Here is a 20,050-nt window from a genome sequence, read left to right on the forward strand (position 1 = left end):
CTCCCTGTCCATGCAATATGAATTTTACTTTTTTCTTAACTTTTACTTTTACTGTGTTGTACCTAACTACCTCCTACCTACCTTGCAGGAGGGGCTTTGTCATAGTTATTATAACATTTCAAACAAAAGGCTTATTATCAACACCCTTGGAAAGGCACTTAACGACAGGCAATAAATGCTGGACTTGTTAACACATCTAGTATCCCCAAAATAAATACATGTATATTTAATTCTCTGTGAATGAGGGATGGAATGTACTCTCTTCTGGTTTGGTATTTTTGTATACGTTCCTATTACGGGATGCAGCTTCAAACTTCTGTGGTAAAAACTATTAAAATGTCAGATGGTGTTAATCTTCGGAGATATTTCTGCTTTATTGTAAGAACAGCTATGATAAACTAAATTGAAGTTTAAAATAAAATCAAATACTCAGTTGCGAAGATTTCCAGTACATTGCTGTTGCTCTTATGATTCTCTTTCACAGACACTAAGCACGCTCCATTCCTGGAATAATATTTGGCAGTTTATAAAATGGAGTGCATTAGAGATTTCTAATATCAAAGGCAAAATGTAAGCGTTTACCTCAAACTTTTTTCTTAATGGCCTGTGTTTCTACCTCAGGAGTGAATCGATTAGCTGGAATCAGTTTAAAAGACCCAGTTAATATTAACATCACTGGAACTAACCAGTGCAAGACTACATTTGCGACAAATGAAATGAAGACCGAGCATAAGAATATTGAAAAAGATTCCAATGGCTATTCAATTCCAGACCAGCTGCAACAGTTCATGGTGCTGATTCCTAGCAAACTGCGGCTGGTCACACTTTCAGCGTTCATACTCGGAAAATTCAAAGTAAGAATTGTTTTAAAATGTTATGATGTTCTGATTGTTATTGCAATAATAATACTGAAGTTTGGTGTTGACTCATTATTGTCACATGGAGCAAGATATAGTGAAAAGCTTTTGCTTGTACATTATCCAGTCAAATCATACTATGCATGAGTACAATCAAGCCATACACAATTAATGCAAATAGAAAAATGCCAGAGTGCAGATATAGTGTTAGAGCTTTATAGTGTTACGATTACAAAGAAAATGTCCAATGTCCACAGTGAGGTAGGTTGGAAGATCAGACGTACACCCTACCATAAGGAGGATGATTCAGTAGTCTGATAAGAGTGGGAAGGAAGTTGTTTTTGATTCTGGTGGTATGTGCTTTCAAGTTTTTGTTTCTTCTGTCTGACAGGATTCGGGGGAAAAGGATCCCTGAATGTGTTGCCTGTTCATGGGTGGGATTCTGGTCTGTGTGATGGCCTGGGCTGCATTCACAACTGTCTGAAATTTCTTGCAGTCTTAGGCAGAGTTGTTGCCAAACCAAGCTGTGAAGTTCTCGACCATCTCCACTTCCACACCATTGATGCACGTACCTCGACTCGCTGCATGAAGTCAATAACTAACTACTTCATCTTCCTGACATTGAAGGAGAGGTTGTAATATTGACATCATGTTACGATGCTCTCCATCTCCTTCCTTTATTCTGTTTCATCCCCACTACGGTGTGATCTGTAAACTTGTAAATGAAGTAGGAGCAGAATTTGGTTGCACAGTCATGAGTGCATATGGAGTATAGTAAGGAGCTGAGAATGCATCCTTGCAGGGCACTGATGGTGAGAATTATCATGGAGGATGTTTTTTCGGCCATCCCCACTGATTTGTGGCTTATCGGTCAAGACAAGGATCATGTTGCAGAGGGGGGTGCTGACTACTAGGTCTAGGAGTTTGGACATGTGTTTGGTTGGGATTATGTTGTTGAAGGTGGAGCTATACTCAATAGGAGTCTGAGTAGATGTCCATGTTATCTAGATGTTTCAGTAATGAGTGTAGAACCAGGGAGATGGCTTCTGCTGTGGACCTGTTGCAACCAGTAGGCAAACGGCTGTGGATCAAGGCTTTCTGGGAGGCTGGAGTTGATGTACACCATCACCAGTGTCTTGAAGTACTTCATGATGGTGTATGTCAGAGCCACGACAGTAGTTTTTAAGGCACGCTACCTTGGTTTTCCTTGACACCAAGATGATAGCAGTGTTCATAAAGCAGATGAGAACCTCAGAATGTAGTAGGGAGAGGTTAAAGATGTCTGTGAATACTCTTACCTCTGGTCTGGCTCATAATCCAGAATACATATTCCACCATGACAGTTTGAAATTTTGTGGTCATTAGAAAGATATTAAAATCTCATTCAAATTTCTAATGCCAGCTACATTAAAATTTGATTTCAAGGCCATTGCTTTGAAGGAGAAAATGTTATTATTCACATCATCATCATAATGTAAAACCTGTGCCCATCACAAGCAATAGAAGCGGCATTTTTTCCTGCCATGTTTGATGTCTGACAAATCATTTTGTTCTTTTTAGATTGAAAAGAAACAGAAAATGATCATATTTTTCTCCAGTTGTGAATCTGTGGAATTTCACTACAACCTTTTCACAAACGCCTTTACTTCATATTCTGACAGCAAGGAGCAAAAACAATTACCTTTCTCAGCTTGTAAGATGCTGTTTCTGCGATTGCATGGGAACATGGAACAGGAGGTGAGTGTGTTGCTATTTATGTGTTAAGGCTTGAAGGAACTGACACCTGACATTAGGAAATGATTTAACTTTTGCTTCCTTTGATTCTCCACTACCCAACACCATTCAATAACCCTGGCAGTTTCCACAACCTCTGCCTGTGCTACTCTTGAAACAGCTGCTAAGAACCATGCAGAAGACCGAGGTTGCTTCTAATATTTATCACCCAGACTGCATGGGTGAGATCAGAAACTCTCTGTGTGGGGAACTGCAGGGAAGGAGCATCACGGTAAAGCGTGTGATGTGCAACAGCAGGCTGCCAGACAGCCATTGGATCTCACTTAAATGGTTGTAGAAAATCCCCAGTTATTGAGACTTGCTGCTTGTTGGCGAGACTGAAATGGAAAACCTCAGAGTATTGCAGAGCTCTGTCTGGCAGGTGAAGAAAATCATTTTGAGTGGAAGGAATGTAGAATTATCCCACAAAATAAGGAACATTATATTTATCTTGCCATAGTTGATTTCACCTGTGTGAAAAGCTGTAGCATGGCTTTCAATCTGTTTAAGCGGTGTGATATTTTAGATACTTTTCTACTTTCATCATGTTCTGAATATGAAAACTTCTGGCAGCATATCTAACATATGTATAAGAAAATAACTGCAGATGCTGGTACAAATCGATTTATTCACAAAAAGAAGAAGGGTCTCGACCCGAAACGTCATCCATTCCTTCTCTCCCGAGATGCTGCCTGACCTGCTGAGTTACTCCAGCATTTTGTGAATAAATCGATAAGCATATCTAACATAATCATTTGGGAAATCTGAAATAATTGATCACAAATGTGGCTGACCATGGACATCTATCTGTCTTATTTTAAAAGTGCGAATGTAGTCAACATTTTAAATTCTGAGATTTCCAATCAGGAAAATGTTCCAGACCTCCATTGCTTGAACCCTACTTCTGTGATTGTCAATGTTGATGTGGTCTGGAACCGAGATTTTTTTTTCAGGTAATGGAGATCTGGCCTGACAGATTTGCTGCCCATTGCAACTATTGTAGTTCACGAGTCAGAGCAGGCCGGGTATGTAGGCCGCACACACCCTGACCAGCTGTTATCTAGCAAAGATTAAGTGGATGTGTGTCAGGGGAGGAATTTTAATGTTTATTACCCTGAGTATAATTAGTGCATTATGTCTTCAAATTAGAGCTTCAATGGAGCTAAATAGCATACCCCATATGGTACTGCTGAGCGGATGTACTGCAGCATTTTAGATACGGTGAGATTCCTCTTGCTGTCATTGCCTACTGTCACTTGCTGCTTCCTGAGACTTATTCCTCAGTTGCCCAATCTCTCCAATCTAACTCTATTACCAGAAGAGCGTAGATGTTATTTCCATTCACTAGCTACTTTGTTCCAGATATTTACATGGTAAAAATAATACTTTATCAAAATTTCCAATAGTTGGATGGAGATGGGATTGAGAGTCCTGTTCCCATAACTTGCAGGGCGATTTGGTATGTGATAGTGATTTTTTTAAATTAGAAAAGTTGGTTTATTTGTATAATTTAATGAGAAAATTGCAGTGAATCAAAACTACTATCCCTGTTAGAACTCAAATATGGTGACTGATTTAGGTATGACATTCACACTGGTCGTGACAAAAGTTTCTGTTTCTGTTACTTTGCAGGCAAGGAAGCAAACTTTTCTGGAGTTTTCACAATCAAATATGGGTGTCCTTCTTTGCACCGTGAGTACACATTTGAAAGGGGAAACTGGGACTCGATTAGGGTTGAGTATAGGAGCAAAGAGGTCCTTCTGCATTTGTACAGGGCCCTAGTGAGACCGCACCTGGAGTACTGTGTGCAGTTTTGGTCTCCAAATTTGAGGGAAAATATTCTTGCTATTGAGGGCGTGCAGCGTAGGTTTACTAGGTTAATTCCCGGAATGGCGGGACTGTCATATGTTGAAAGACTGGAGCGACTAGGCTTGTATACACTGGAATTTAGGATGAGAGGGGATCTTATCGAAACATATAAGATTATTAAGGGGTTGGACACGTTAGAGGCAGGAAACATGTTCCCAATGTTGGGGGAGTCCAGAACAAGGGGCCACAGTTTAAGAATAAGGGGTAGGCCCTTTAGAACGGAGATGAGGAAAAACTTTTTCAGTCAAAGAGTTGTGAATCTGTGGAATTCTCTGCCTCAGAAGTCAGTGGAGGCCAATTCTCTGAATGCATTCAAGAGAGAGCTGGATAGAGCTCTTAAGAATAGTGGAGTCAGGGAGTATGGGGAGAAGGCAGGAACGGGGTACTGATTGAGAATGATCAGCCATGATCACACTGAATGGCGGTGCTGGCTCGAAGGGCCGAATGGCCTACTCCTGCACCTATTGTCTATTGTCTAAATTAGGGATCTTCATGGAAGGAGAATCAGGAAAGTGGAACTTGACAAACAAATCAATAGATAGTAGATTTGAGATTTGCTTTTAATATGTAAACACGGTGAGTGAACGGTGGCTGAGGTTGTACTAGATGCTGAGTAACCCGCAACTGTTCCTAAAAGCATGAAGAAACTAATTTTAATCATTAACTAATGAGGAAGGTGAAAATTGTTGTTCTTGTGATCAGAAACATCTTCCATCACACATGAGTAGTTCTGTATGATATTCTCTGAACGTTTGTCCCATCTTTACTCCTTAAGATTTTTTTCTAACCTTTAAACACTGAAAGCTGATTGCGGCTTTCAAAGTAATATTGATCCTTTTGTTAAAATAATTAGAAAGAAAACATCCAACGTGTTAGCTTATATAAAAGATGTAGATACATGGAACAGAATTGCCCACAGTTTACTACCAAATTGGCAAAGCTTTCAAAGGCCCCCAAAATATGTTCAGTTTAAAAAATTAGCAAACTTGTACTAAACAATCAGACTGTACAGGGGAGTCTATATTCTGTTACTAAACAATGTTGTTTATTAAGTGTGAAATGTTTTGAGACACAATTCCTCTTGCATCTTTCATATTAGTCAGTCTTTTTGCGAAGGTCAGGGAGTCTTAAAACTCGAGGGCATCAATTTAAGGTGCGAGGGGAAAGATTGAAAAGGGACCTGTAGGACATCTTTTCCCCAGAGTGGTGCAGACATGGAATTAGCTGACAGGGAAAATGGCAGAGGCGAGTACAATTATAACATTAAAAAGTTACCTGAAACAGGTACAAGGATTGGAAAGGTTCGGAAGGATATGGGGCACGTAAAGGCAATTGGGACTAGCTTGGTTAGGCACTTGGTCAGCATAGACGAGTTGGGCTGGTGGGTCTCTTTCTGTGCTTTTTGCTCTATGAGCTGTTCTCTCTCTCAAACCTATCGGCTCCTCTCTGATTCTCCTGCCTCTCACCTACACAAGGAGTAATTCACACCAGCCAGTAACTAACAGCATATCTTTGGGATGTGGAAAACTAGAACAACAGGGGGAAAACCATGCAGACAGAGGGAAAATGTGCAAACTCCACACTGATAGCAGCAGAGGTTGGAATTAAGCCCAGGAGCCATACAGCAGGTGTGCTAACTGCTGCATCACTGTGCCACCCCCCCCCCCCCCCCCCTCATGGTAGATAATTTATTTTTTAAATTTTCATTTGTGGTAAGCACTTATTTTGCCAAGGTTTTGTAGCATTGTGCCACAGCATTTGGTATTAAAGGGTGAAGTAGAGGTGAGACTGGGTTAATTATTTTTCCTAAAGAAAGTGTGAACTAATGTTGGGCCTTACAATAAGCTTCATTTGAAAAACAAAATAGAGCTTTTGTGAGAAATTGGAAACAAAAACAAAATTCTTTAAATACCAGATCAAGCAGCATTTACATTGAAAGCAGCTGATTAACTTTTCCAGGTTAATGGCATTTCATCGAACTATGAAAAGTTCAAAACTAATTTTAAAATTGCAGAGAAGGTGGAGTCAGAGAGGAAGAACAAAAGGGAAGGTTTATTGTTTTGGGTTCAGATAGGCGAAGACTGGAGGAAAGGTGGAGTTTATTCTTCTGTCTGCCTTTCCCTTCCCCAACTTCTGCACTCAATCCTACTTAAAAATTGTTTAATTTCTAATTTTCCTAGATTGATAAAAAAGTCACTAACCTGAAGTATAAACTTTGTTTTACTGTCTTTGCAAGTAATCCCTAACCTGTTGACGAATTTCATTATTTTTTTAACAGATGATTTGAATTTTGTTTTACACTTTGCAATGTGTTGGTATCGCTGTCAGCCCATCATTTATTGTCAATGCCTAACTACTAATCTTTGGCATCTTTGGATGCCAATATAGGATAGAAGGGTTCATTTACCCTACAGATACCAGTGTGATTCCATTAGCTGTAAATCAGATTGCAGTCAGGCAGAATCCTATTACACTGATTGCCTGCTGCTTTTATTAGAATACTTGTTAAAAACAAAAAAAAATAGGTGGTAGGAAAGGGAGAATCTCTGATCTTTTTAATTTTTAGGGCATTATCAGAAATTGCCCAAATAATTTACAACAATATGTAAAGTAGGTTGATACTGTACCAGATTTACTCACCACTTGCTACAAACTAAAGCATTTCAGTGTTAAACTACTTTTGTGAAGGATTTGGAATTGGAATTAAATTCTGGCAATGTTGATGTTCTCAGCAAGAGCTTATTACTGGGTGGCCTGGTTTAGTGCTTGTGTTGAACCATTGGAATCAAAGGAAAGTGTACATGCATAGACCTCGGCAGCACAAAGCCCCGTTCCCTCTGTCAACAATTTCTTTCACCCATTCCCCACAATCTGCATCCATTTAATCAACTCACTGCCACATACTAGAATGACAACACGAACCTGCTCCTTCAATTGCTGCTATTGACATAATTGCACCTAGATTTAGAATAGCATTTTAACATGTTGTAATTTTTGCATGGAAGTAACGTTTTACACAGATTGCTGGATAGGCTGTGGAACCTTAACAAAGATGGGTAAAAGATGCTGCAAATATGTTTGAAACATCTCCATCAGTATCCAAAAAGACAAGTCATATTTCCAGAAATCTTTAAATTCTTAAATAACCCAAAAGCAAACTTTATTTTCAAGAGCATTGATGAATATAACAGTGTTAACTGAAATTTAAATATAAGTTAAATACATAGAAAATAAATTGATTGAAAGGAAAGTGTTTTAGCAGAGTGCTTGTACATGGTCCTGAAACACTTTATCTCTGCTTTGACTGCACTGATAGCAGCAGTCATTGGAACTGGTGCATTACAATGCTGTTTATGTTCTGCAGTCTGTACCTTCCCCTTTGCTCTACCTACTCTAGTCGAGTTTGATTTGATTGTATTTATGGAAAGTATTATCTGGTCTGATTGGATAGCATGCAAAACAAAGTTTTTCACTGTACTTCGATACACATGACAATAATAAACTTAAAAGAGAAAGTTTGAGCAATTGCCATATTCACTCCAAAGCAGATTACCTATCCATTCTAGACCGCACCCAGGGTACCACCGCATTAACTCCCTGATATCAGCTGAACATTAAGATTGATGCACCTCTAGCACCTTTTTATTTATATTTATATTCAAATGTTCCTGCAAACAAAAGGAGGCCATTCAACCCATCGTGTTTCTGTTGACTGTCAGAAATTCCATCAATCCCATTCCCCCAGTGGCCTATTCCATCTCACTCCTGCACCTGACATTTCTGCCACCCATCTACACTAAGTTAGTGCACTAAGATGTGGGAGGAAACTGGAGCACCCAGGGAAAACTCACAACATTGACAGGGAGAATGTGCAAACTCTACACAGACAGCATGAGAAGTGAACCCAACATGGATTACTGAAGTTGTGAGGCAGTAGTTCTACCTGCAGCACTGTTGTTATTGATTAATTCAGAAAGTCATGAAGCCTATTCTCATCAGAAAACATGGGTCTTTGACGAAGTGCAATAAGCAGTTTTGTTAAAAAATATCCCAACTGTGTCTGGAAAATTGTAATTTAATTATACCGTGGTTCTTTAGAAAGTTTCGGGTCAATATAATTGCCAAAATTGTTTCAAATGTTCATATTGTGTACCATAATAAAACAGATTTTTTTTTTAAAGTAAGGATACATAAACCTTCTTTCTCCTATTCCCCATGCTAGTAGAGTAGGCTATTTGCTTTCTGCGGCCAGTTGGAGAGTAACTAACTTGGTCCCAAGTCAATACTTTTGCAAATAATCTGTTTCCCATTGGACACATGATAGTGACCTTATCCTTACGGAAAAGTTGCAGCCTTTGCTTGGCATCCCCCGACACAGCATGGCTTACATCAAAAACTTAATGGAATATTGAGATTTTATTTGCGCCTCTGTTCTCCATAACAGGTATCACAAAATGCTGGAGTAACTCAGCAGGTCAGGCAGCATCTAGGAGAGAAGGAATGGGTGACGTTTCGGGTCGAGACCTTTCTTCAGACTGATGTCAGGAGGGGCGAGACAAAGAAAGGATATAGGTGGAGATAGGAAGACAGTGGGAGAACTGGAAAAGGGGAGGGGAAGAGAGGGACAGAGGAACTATCTAAAGTTGGAGAAGTCAATGTTCATACCGCTAGGCTGTAAGCTGCCCAAGCGAAATATGAGGTGCTGTTCCTCCAATTTGCGGTGGGCCTCACTACGACACAGGAGGAGGCCCATGACAGAAAAGTTGGAGGAGGTGCAGGTGAACCTGTGTCTCATCTAGAAAGATTGTTTGGGTCCTTGGATGGAGTCGAGGGGGGAGGTAAAGGGACAAGTGTTGCATCTCCTGCGGTTGCTGGGGGAAATGCCTGGGTGATTTGGGTAGGAAGGGACGAGTGGACCAAGGAGTTACGGAGGGAACGGTCTCTGTGGAAAGCAGAAAGGGGACGAGATGGGAAGATGTGGCCAGTAGTGGGGTCCCGTTGGAGGCGCTGGAAATGTTGGAGGATGATTTGTTGGATACGCTGACTGATGGGGTGGAAGGTGAGGACAAGGGGGGATTCTGTCCTTGTTACGAATGAGGGGAGGGGAGCAAGAGCGGAGCTGCGGGATATAGAGGAGGCCCTAGTGAGAGCCTCATCTATAATGGAAGAGGGGAAGCCCCGTTTCTTAAAGAATGAGGACATCTCTGATTCTCCATAACATGTTACTGTGAAGAGTTATAAATTTAAGAAAATGAGTACATTCGCTTCAGTTCATTCTGTCACTGCTCTGTGACTTGTTTTGAACTGATTGCTCACATAATAAAGAGACAGGTGTGTTTTGTCCACTTCGAGCTAAAAATGACCAAGCTGCTGCTGTCGGGTATTAATCTGAGCCGTGTGTTGGACTGTTTTGGCTCTCCTTGCAACTGCGCAGACTGCAGAAGGTGGCATTCTGCACTCCAAAGGTGGCAGATGCTGATCTCTAAACGTGTGAATCTTGACTATTTCCACTCACAGAAAAAGTGTAAATTACAGCTATCGGGAGTAATTAGCGCTGATAAACCCTTCCGAGCTCATCCTGTTTGTAATGACGCACTCCTGAACTGCTCTTTCATGGCAAGCTGTCGCCAAAGAAAAATAACCAAGCAAAGGACACCAGGATTACTATGGAGGGTTTTACTTTTCCTTCCATGATTAATCTGGATAGTACATTTCCAGTTTCAACCGTTAATGTCTTTCTGAAGTAATAATTTTCAAATATTGAGTAAAGTGGTTCTGTCTAAGAATAAAGGAAAATGTATAATTTAAAAACACAAGCAAGGCAGAGCTAACCCTCTGCATAATATGCTATGATGCATTCATCATTCCAGCTGTAACGTACACAGTAATGCTTCAAATGTAGAGATTGATTTTCCAAGAGAGTCTAACATTTGCATTAATGTACATGCTCCTGTTGTGTAGTTGTTGATCTGAAGGGGTTTCATTTATTCATAGACTTTCTTTATCTCGGCATCAGAAAAATTACACACACATCTTGAATGTGAATCGGTGTGTGGCTGGACACATGTTCCCTTAGCCAGATGCAATTTGAAAGATAAAACAGATTCATGTTACAAAAGGTATTTGTACACATGCACTCGTATGTCCATTGCAGGGTGTTGCAAATTAACTTTTAATAATATTAAAGAGGGTTAGAATTCCTGAAGTAGAACACTTAGTATATTGGGTAGTATTTTATAAGTTTTCAATTAAATTTTTATTTTATATGCATGCTCTTATATTGTAATGGTGTGCCTGACAGCAATTCCCCATGTGGTGAGTTTGATCTGGATGGCACCAGCAAAGACCATTAAATTATAACCACTAAATAACATTGTGACCAGAACAGGTGACCCAAGTAAACTTTCAGCGTGAGCTTAATCCAGCTTGGTGCATGTCACATCAATTAACCTCTGACAGCACTCTGTGTTGGTTCCTGCCAGACTGTCCCTTTCCATCCAACAGCAATCAGTAAATGCACAAAATTTAAAATTACTGGAAATCCTCTTCTAAAATAACCATTTGTTTCACCACCTGAGCCAGTTTCTTCAGTCCACACTCATTCTGACACTATAACAGGTATATGGTGAGAAACCCATTGACACACTGATTTTCTCCTGTAACAGCACAACATGCACACTGTTTACTTTGTGGACTCGAGAGATTTTGCTCACAAAAACAGCAAGAGTGACTCGGTAGCTCTGCTACTGACCAAGCAGACGGCATCCTAAAGGATGTAACTGCCAGACTGGGCTTATGGCCAAGAGAAGGTGAGAGCAACTGCCCTTGCAGGCAAGGGCACCATTTTGACTGACTGTTGAAGAAGCTCTGGTTTAATTTACGAGAGTTCAAAAGAAGGTTCAAACGCTCCATTGGCTAAAGTCATACCACGAAGATGGTTATGGTTATTAGAGACCAGTCATCTCACCTCTAGGATTTCACTGCTGGAGTTCTCGGAGGCAATGTCCCAGTCTGTCCAGCTGTGTCAATGGCTTTTCATCCAGTGTAACGTTAGGTGTGGATATTCCCTGACAGTGTTCAGTTCAATTCACAACTCCTCAGAAAATGAACCAATCTGTTCCCACATTCAGTAAGAATAGCATAATATTTGGGCTTGATCTGACAAGGGGAGATTTATGGCACAATTGCATACTGCTGACTATCTAACAGGAGACAGAATATCTACTTTCAATTTGTTTTCATCAATATCACCATCATTGCATCTCCACTATTAATATCTGGGTGGTCGCCATTGACCAAGAACTTATCTGAGTCAACTTCGTAAGTACTGTAAATTCAAGACCAGGACAAAGCTAGTCTTAATTTCATAAACTTTTTCCATCAGTTTCAAGGCAAAAGTCAAAATAAAAATGGAGACAATGCTGTACACAAGGCCATTTTGGCAAGGCACCGTAGGTGCACAAAGTGATCAGAATCATCTGGGGCAACATACAAATACACATACACACACACAGAATACTCCATTTAATGGTTTAAACATTCATTTTCAATCCTGCTAATGTATCATGGTAATTTATTTTGTGCCTATATTTTACATCATGACAACATGCCAAGGCTTCCGGTACAGCACCCTTCAAATCTGTGCTATTTATGACTTAGAAGGACAAGGGGAGCAAACATGGGAAGACCCACCTCCCAGTCTGTTTACAAGTTATAATCCGTACTCATTTGGAGAGAATTCTTCGTCCATTGTTTTTGATCCAAACTCTTGGAAATCCCAAACATCACCTTCAAGAAAGCAACATATTACCATATTCTCGAGGGAATTCTGGAATGGGTGATGAATGGTTGCCTTGATGACAACACTTGAATCCTGTGATTGAATAATGATAACATTTCAAATAGATATGTCCAAATGCCTATTTCTTAGTTTGCAGTTAGGCTAACAATCCCAGGAGAAGTGCATGAGTATTGCCTGAACAATATAGTTCATCAAACATGTACATTAAACTAAATGCTTATTTTGAACGAACTGTTTGCTATTAGTTTGGAGCCCAGCTCTAACAATACAAGATCAATCTCTATTGACCAAGTATTATTACATGGTTTTTCTTGGTGGGGAAAATGTGATTAATGTAGAGATCCTGTCTTTTCTTTTGCCACCCCTTGTGCTCTTGTTCTTTCTTTCCACTTTCACTATCAACTGCCATATCAGTGACCTTAATCCAATAACGTTAATTATCTCTTGATCTGTCTGCAGAAGGGTCCCGACCCAAAACGTTGCTTGTACATGTGCTGCTGAGATACTGCCTGACCCACTGCATTACTCTAGCACTTTGTGTTTTATGCAATATTCCACCATCTGCAGTTCATTGTGTCTCCATTGCCGGAATTGCAACCACTTCCATTCATCCTGTGCAATCCTAGTGATTTATTCAAGCAAAGTTAATGGGGCAATTGAGATTATAGTCTGAGTCCACAAATAACTAAATTGTTTGACTTTCTGTCTTTAGCTTCTAAAGGCAAAATGACCTTTAAGGGCTTTCCCTTTGATTTCAGGTTTTTCACAGCTCCGCATATGGTTTACGTATTTGACCCACAATATTCATATTTAATGGACCTCACAACAGTTAAATTTCAATCTGCTACTGCACATTTACAAATAACCTTTTAATGATGCTCTAACTGTTTAAACCTCTGCAGATTCCCTATTTTTGTGCATTTTGATTTAAAAAAAGAATTCTCAGCTTGAGGTTAAAAAGCTTCAGTTCATTTTGGATTTATTCCTAGAAATGCTTTGTTGAATTGCCGCAGTCAAGCCTGCTCGCATTAAAGTGTTACACACATTTTTAATTACATATATTATTGCCTCTGTAATTGTTCATTTGGACCTTGTTCTTTTTGGTAATGGTTCAGCTTTAGGAAAGGTCATTCATATGAATCATGTGCACCTTGTATTGAAGAGCTAACCTAAGATGCCAGTTTCCTCTGGTTTCAAACAGTTGTAGGCACTTCTGACAGCTTTAACTCCCTCTTACTCCATCACTGATAGCAAGGTACAATCTGTCGCCTAGACAACAGGGGCCACTACCCTGCTGCTGGCTTTCTGCAAAAGGCAATAATGACTTTTGGCAGGATGGTGGGATGACAGTGGCAAAATGGTGGCCCCTCCTCGTGAATCGTTAGGTTTCCCCCTCTCCATTAGCTTGCTCGCTTTGCAAGCTTCTGCACCAAATAAATGAGTCATTTGAATCCAACTGACAAGCTGGCACCGATTGCCCTGCGGTCCATCTGTACTTTCAGGCATCATGTAGTCCACCAAGTGGCATGCTGGGGTCTTGCCTCAGCACCATGTAATCTTCTATTCTGTCTGCCTTTTTCTTCCGAAAGGACGTAGCAGCACGCGGGCTGGACCTGCCGGAAGTCACGTGGATTGTTCAGGTAAGACTCACGTCTTACTTGGTGAACAGCCTTCTTAAATAAATAAAATAATTTGTTAGCATTGTGTTTGTTACATCTGGTCCTTGTGCTGTTCCATTAATTAGTCTGTCAGTTATATATTTTTATTTTCTTTCTGTAGCTTTTTACTGAGAAGTTATTTTATTCCAGTTAATAAATCCAAATAACAGAAGGGGTGGATGAATGTGCCACAGTCAGTGTTGCTGCCTCTGCTCCACGGGTCCAACTTCAGTGCTGACATTAAGGTTTGCAGGTTCTCTCGGTGGCCACATGTGCTTTCTCCAGGTGCTCTGGTTTCCTCCCATACCCCAAAGTGGTGCTGCTGGGTTAATTGACTACTGTGAATTGCTCCATGTGGGGGTCAAAGAGGGGCAAACAGACATATGTACAGGAATATAAAGAGTGGAGGAATAGGACTCATGGGATTGCTCTCTGGGAACTGGCATGGATCTGATGGGGCGAACAGCCTCAAGCTCACGAAGCAATAGGAGAGAATGGCCAAGTGTAATAGGAATAGATGTGGAAGCTGAGATGAGCAAAGGATTAAAAGTACTATGTACGAATGCGCGAAGTATAAGAAGTAAAGTGGATGAGCCTGAGGCTCAGTTAGAGATTGGTGGGTATGGCATTGTAGGGATTACAGAGACGTGGCTGCAGCAGGATCAGGACTGGGAATTGAATATTCAGGGTTATACGTCCTATAGAAAGGACAGGCAGGTAGGCAGAGGAGGTGGGGTAGCTCTGTTGGTGAGGGATGGAACTCAATCCCTTGCGAGGGGTGACATTGGGACTGACGATGTAGAGTCACTCTGGATAGAGTTGAGGAATTGTAACGGTAAGAAGACACTAATGGGAGTTATCTACAGACCCCCAAACAGTAGCCTGGATATAGGGTGTAAATTGCAGCAGGAGTTAAAATTGGCATATAACAAAGATAATACCACTGTAGTTATGGGGGATTTCAATTTGCAGGTAGACTGGGAAAATCAGGTTGATTCTGGACTACATGAAAGGGAGTGTGTAGAGTGCCTCTGAGATAGATTCTTAGAGCAGCTTGTACTGGAGCCTACCAGAGAGAAGGCAATTCTGGATTTAGTGTTGTCCAATAAACCAGATTTAATAAGGGAACTCAAGTTAAAGGAGTAGTGACCATAATATGATTAGTTTTAATCTGCAATTTGAAAGGGAGAAGGTTAAACCAGGAATGTCAGTGTTGTAGTTGATCAAAGGGGACTATGAAGGCATGAGAGTGGAGCTGGCCAAGGCCGAATGAAAAGGATCCTAGCAGGAATGATGGTGGAACAGCAATGGCAGGAATTTCTGGGCATAATCCAGAAGATGCAGGATCATTTCATTCCAAAGAGGAAGAAAGATTCTAAGGGGAGTAAGAGACAACAGTGGCTGACAAGGGAAGTTAGAGATGGAATAAAACTAAAAGAAAAGATGTATAAGATAGCAAAGAGTAGCGGGAAGCCAGAGGAGTGGGCGACTTTCAAAGGACAACAGAAGATAGCAAAAAGGGCAATACGGCTGAAAAGATGAGGTACGAAGCGAAGCTAGCCAAGAATATAAAGAAGGACAGTAAAAGCTTCTTTAGGTATGTTAAGAGAAAAAGATTAGTAAAGACAAATGTCCCTTGAAGGCAGGAACGGGTGAACTTATTATGGGTAACAAGGAAATGGCAGAAGAGTTGAACAGGTACTTTGGATCTGGCTTCACTAAGGATGACACAAACAATCTCCCAGATGTACTAGTGGTCAGAGGATCCAGAGGATCAAGGGAGACAGAGAAACTGAAAGAAATTTGCATTAAGCGAGAAATGGTATTGGGTAGACAGATGGGACTGAAGGCTGATAACGGGTCCTTTTCAGAATGGCAGGCAGTGGAGAGTGGAGTGCCCCAAGGCTCGGTGCTGGGGCCGCAACTATTTACAATATATATTAATGATTTGGATGATGGAATTAGAAGTAACACTAGCAAGTTTGCTGATGACACAAAGCTGGGTGGCAGTGTGAACTGCGAAGAGGATATTAGGAGGTTGCAGGGTGACTTGGACAGGTTGAGTGAGTGGGTAGATGCTTGGCAGATGCAGTATAATGTAGATGAATGTGAGGTTATCCACTTTGGTGGCAAAAATAAGGAGGCAGATTATTATCGCAATGGTGTCAGATTAGGTAAAGGGGAAGTGCAACGAGACCTTGGTTTCCTTGTATACCAGCCACTGAAAGTAAGCGTGCAGGTACAGCAGGCAGTTAAGAAAGCTAATGGCATGTTGGCCTTCATAATGAGAAGATTTGAGTACAGGAACAAAGAAGTCCTTCTGCAGTTGTATAGGGCCCCTGGTGAGACCACATCTGGAGTATTGTGTGCAGTTTTGGTCTCCTAATTTGAGGAAGGGTGTCCTTGCAATTAAGACAGTGCAGCGTAGGTTCACAAGGTTAATCCCTGGGATGGCGGGACTGTCATATGAGGAAAGATTGGAAAGACTAGGCTTGTATTCACTGGAGTTTAGAAGGATGAGAAGGGATCTTATAGAGACGTATAAAATTATAAAAGGACTAGACAAGCTAGATGCAGGAAAGATGTTCCCAATGTTGGGGGCGTCCAGAATTAAGGGACACAGTCTAAGAATAAAGGGGAGGCCATTTAAAACTGAGGTGAGAAGGAACTTTTTCACCCAGAGAGTAATGAATTTGTGGAATTCTCTGCCACAAAAGGCAGTGGAGGCCAATTCACTGGATGAATTTAAAAGAGAGTTCGATAGAGCTCTGGGGGCTAGTGGAATCAAGTGATATGTGGAGAAGGCAGGCACGGGTTACTGATTGTAAATGATCAGCCATGATCACAATGAATGGCGGTGCTGGCTCGAAGGGCCAAATGGCCTCCTGCACCTATTTTCTATGTAATCCGTGGATTGTCACCTTGTCGTGTGGAGAAGCTTGTGTGGTCCTGAAATCCTGAGAGCGATGCCGTCTGGAGCTATGCTCCTGGGAGGGTCACCCATGGCGTTAAGGTCGAGGGGGAGGTCCCTGACAAAGATGGCTGACTTTAGTGGAGTGTCACAACCAAAGATACTAGAGGAACAAGATAGACCACTTGACCCTAAAAACCGTAGTACGTCATGGCACAATTTTAGTAGGCAGAAACTTGCAGAAACATTTTAAAAGAAAAATAACAAAAATCTGTGAATTGATAGATGAGATATATTCTGCATTTTATTGGTATCATCACACATACTGTTCCCCCAAAATACTGATTACAATGCGAGAGGCATAACGGACGGCGGGTTTTGCCTACTAAAATGGCTCCATTGCATACTACACTTAGGCGATTTCAACAGAGTGGTCCACCTTGTTCCACTAGTATCTTTGGTCACAACGGCTGGGAAGGCAGATGAAGGCTGCAGTGGGTAGGTGCTATAGACGGGAAGGTAGAAGCTCCCGCCCCCATGAGTCTCGGGCAGATGAGGCTTATCAGCCTGGGAAGGCAGTCCATCTAGGAGAGGGAAAACTCTGATCTAAAACCTCCACTGCCTTGTGGCCATATCCAGTCATGGAAAAGGCTCCAGGAGTAAACCTCAAGAAAAATCCGGAGTCGGTGTCCCTAAGGCAGTTCGTCGTTGTCTACGACCTCGTTCTGGCAGCTGCTGTGACGGCGCTGGTGCCAAACTGTAAAGGCTCTGCTGTTCCTTTGGATCGATCAGCGACGTGGAGAGGGGGTACGTGCTGCAAGGGGAACACGCTGTTCTTCATATGACATCGCCCAGGCTCGCATCCGACCACACATAGACGCTGCTCTCGCCAAGGTTTGGAGCAAGCAGCCAACAACCAGGATGCATCGCCCATGGTCAGTCATGTCCGAGGGGGGCCTTAGCTTAGCTTATGTAAGTATCATTGTAAGCATAAGATGAGAATTCCAAATTTAAAAAAAGAGACAGGTGGGACTGAAGAAGAACCAGGGCCTTTTGCTTTACCATTTCACTTTTGAATCAAAAATTTTGGCTAGAAGTAGTTTGAAATTATTTCAGTTTTTGTCAGCTTGGCTAAGTTGCAATTTAACAGAACAAGTGTAAACAATGGGATTTTTTTGGATGGTTTGTGGATGCCCCAGTTTATTTAAATTCTATTTATCTAAATAAGAGTTTGGTTGAGTATTTCTAGTAGTGGAGAGGTGCTGGGAAAAGGCCAGAGTTTGTAAGGTGATTGGTATCATGAGAAAGCAATGGAAACTGCAGAAGTGGGTTGGATAAATTGGAAGTCATGAGTGACTAGTTTCAAGATTTTAAAAGTCGCTTCTACCCAGAACAGAATGCCCATGTAATCTGTAGCTCACAAGTGGTATTATAAACATTCACAACTTAATTATGGATTATTGTTTGTTGTAGGGAAATATCATTTCATCAGTGTTTTATTGATGAAGTAATGGATAGGAAAATTAAAGGAATTTTAATTTTGGATGTATATGGATTTTCAGAAGGTCTAAGATAAAATGGTTTACAATAATTGAGTATTCCACAAGACCTATAGTAAAAACAAGGCAAGGTAAATTCAGTTTTATTCTATGTACAGGCAACGCCGCATCAAAATTGTCTGACATAAAAGTTACTGGTTGGGCAAATGGTGAAGATAATTGTCAAAAACTTGAAGGAAACATGGAAGGACATTGGATGGGCTGATGGGTCTCAGATAAAATTTAATGTAAAGTGGAAAACGGATTACAAAAACATTCCCTGTGATGAGCAGATTATAATCTAAACAATGAGATGTGAATGAGCAGAGAGATTTTGAGGATTCAAAGTGTGATACCATGTAGATAATTCGGTGGGAGTCAGGAGACACAGCATATAAACGAGCCCTTCGACCGCCGAGTCCGCTCTGACCACCCATTTTACATGAATCCTGCAATATGATTATTTTTTTACTCTACCCACAATCTCATCAACTCACCCCAGATTCTACTCCTCACCTTCCTCAAGGAAAAATTTATAGTGGCGTACCAACCCTCCACATTTTCGGGATGTGTGAGAAAACACAAGAGCCCTATAGAAACACACAGTCACCACGAGAATGCAACACTCCACACAGATAACACCTGAGGTCAGGATCAAACGCAGGTGTCCCGCACCATTGAGGCAGCAACTTTTACTACCTTCACCACTGTGCGAGGTTAAGTCAGGAAATAGAATGTAAAGGTAAAGAGGCCATAATGAAGGGAAAGTGTGTGGCAAACCTGAAAATGGTTTAGAAAAAAATTACTCTGCACTTGAAGTTGATGGAATGAAAAATGATTTGCAACAGAACAGTTGAGGTAGAAACCAGGTAGAGGGTTTTTTTTTTAGAGCAACAGAAGTAAATAACTGAAGCATGGGAGGTACGTGGATATGGATGGGGATATAGGTCTGTGGAATCAAGTTTCAGATTGTTCAGACATAAAGCTGTCACTGATACAAATGATTGAATGGCCTCCTTCCGTGCTGCAAGTCTCTGCTTTCTAATACAGTAATGGTGAGGAATCATTGCACATCCCTGTGGAGCATTTAGATTTGTGTGGGTTGGCTGTATTTTTACAGAACAAAACAAGTTGATTGTGGAGTCAATTTATTTGATGTTCCTTTTAAACAAAGCAATAGTTATATTTGGCAATGAGTATTATCTTTGTATATTATTTGTAACTTCAATAATGTGCCTTTCCGATGAACTGGATGGTGAGCATTCGACAGCTCAATGTCATAGTGGGAGTGGTAATGAACTCCAGAAATGCATCTCCCAAGAAACCTGGTACCTTCCTGCTCCCTGCCATGCAAATGAATTTGTATCATATTATGTGTAGATACTGGTAATATATTTTTGAAGAACTGAGCACTATAATTGGACTGTAACTAAAGTCCAGGGCACTGGCTAGAATCCCCCGCACAGAGTACCATGTGGCCTCGTGGGTGGAAGTATAGGAACTTTCCACGGGCTTAGGCGCACTGTCTGTTGAAGGTGACCTTCAGGGAGTAATTATTTGCCTTCACAAATAAGCAGTTATAACCACAACAGCTTGACAGCTTGGCCAGGATGTCAAAACCTGTCCGAGGTGTAAGATGCGTG

General features: G+C 41.1%; 1 protein-coding gene across 1 annotated transcript in view; it reads left to right on the forward strand.

The window, feature by feature from the left end:
• Positions 1-20,050, forward strand: part of ddx31 (DEAD (Asp-Glu-Ala-Asp) box polypeptide 31) — an 89,483-nt gene that overhangs the window by 19,556 nt on the left and 49,877 nt on the right. Inside the window, exons 12-15 of the mRNA XM_078425801.1 lie at positions 622-854; positions 2,418-2,594; positions 4,263-4,322; positions 13,890-13,940. Coding sequence (XP_078281927.1) covers positions 622-854; positions 2,418-2,594; positions 4,263-4,322; positions 13,890-13,940 — 521 coding nt within the window. The remainder of the gene's footprint in view (positions 1-621; positions 855-2,417; positions 2,595-4,262; positions 4,323-13,889; positions 13,941-20,050) is intronic.

This window comes from Rhinoraja longicauda, chromosome 31 (genome assembly GCF_053455715.1).
Source record: "Rhinoraja longicauda isolate Sanriku21f chromosome 31, sRhiLon1.1, whole genome shotgun sequence".
NCBI lineage: Eukaryota > Metazoa > Chordata > Chondrichthyes > Rajiformes > Arhynchobatidae > Rhinoraja > Rhinoraja longicauda.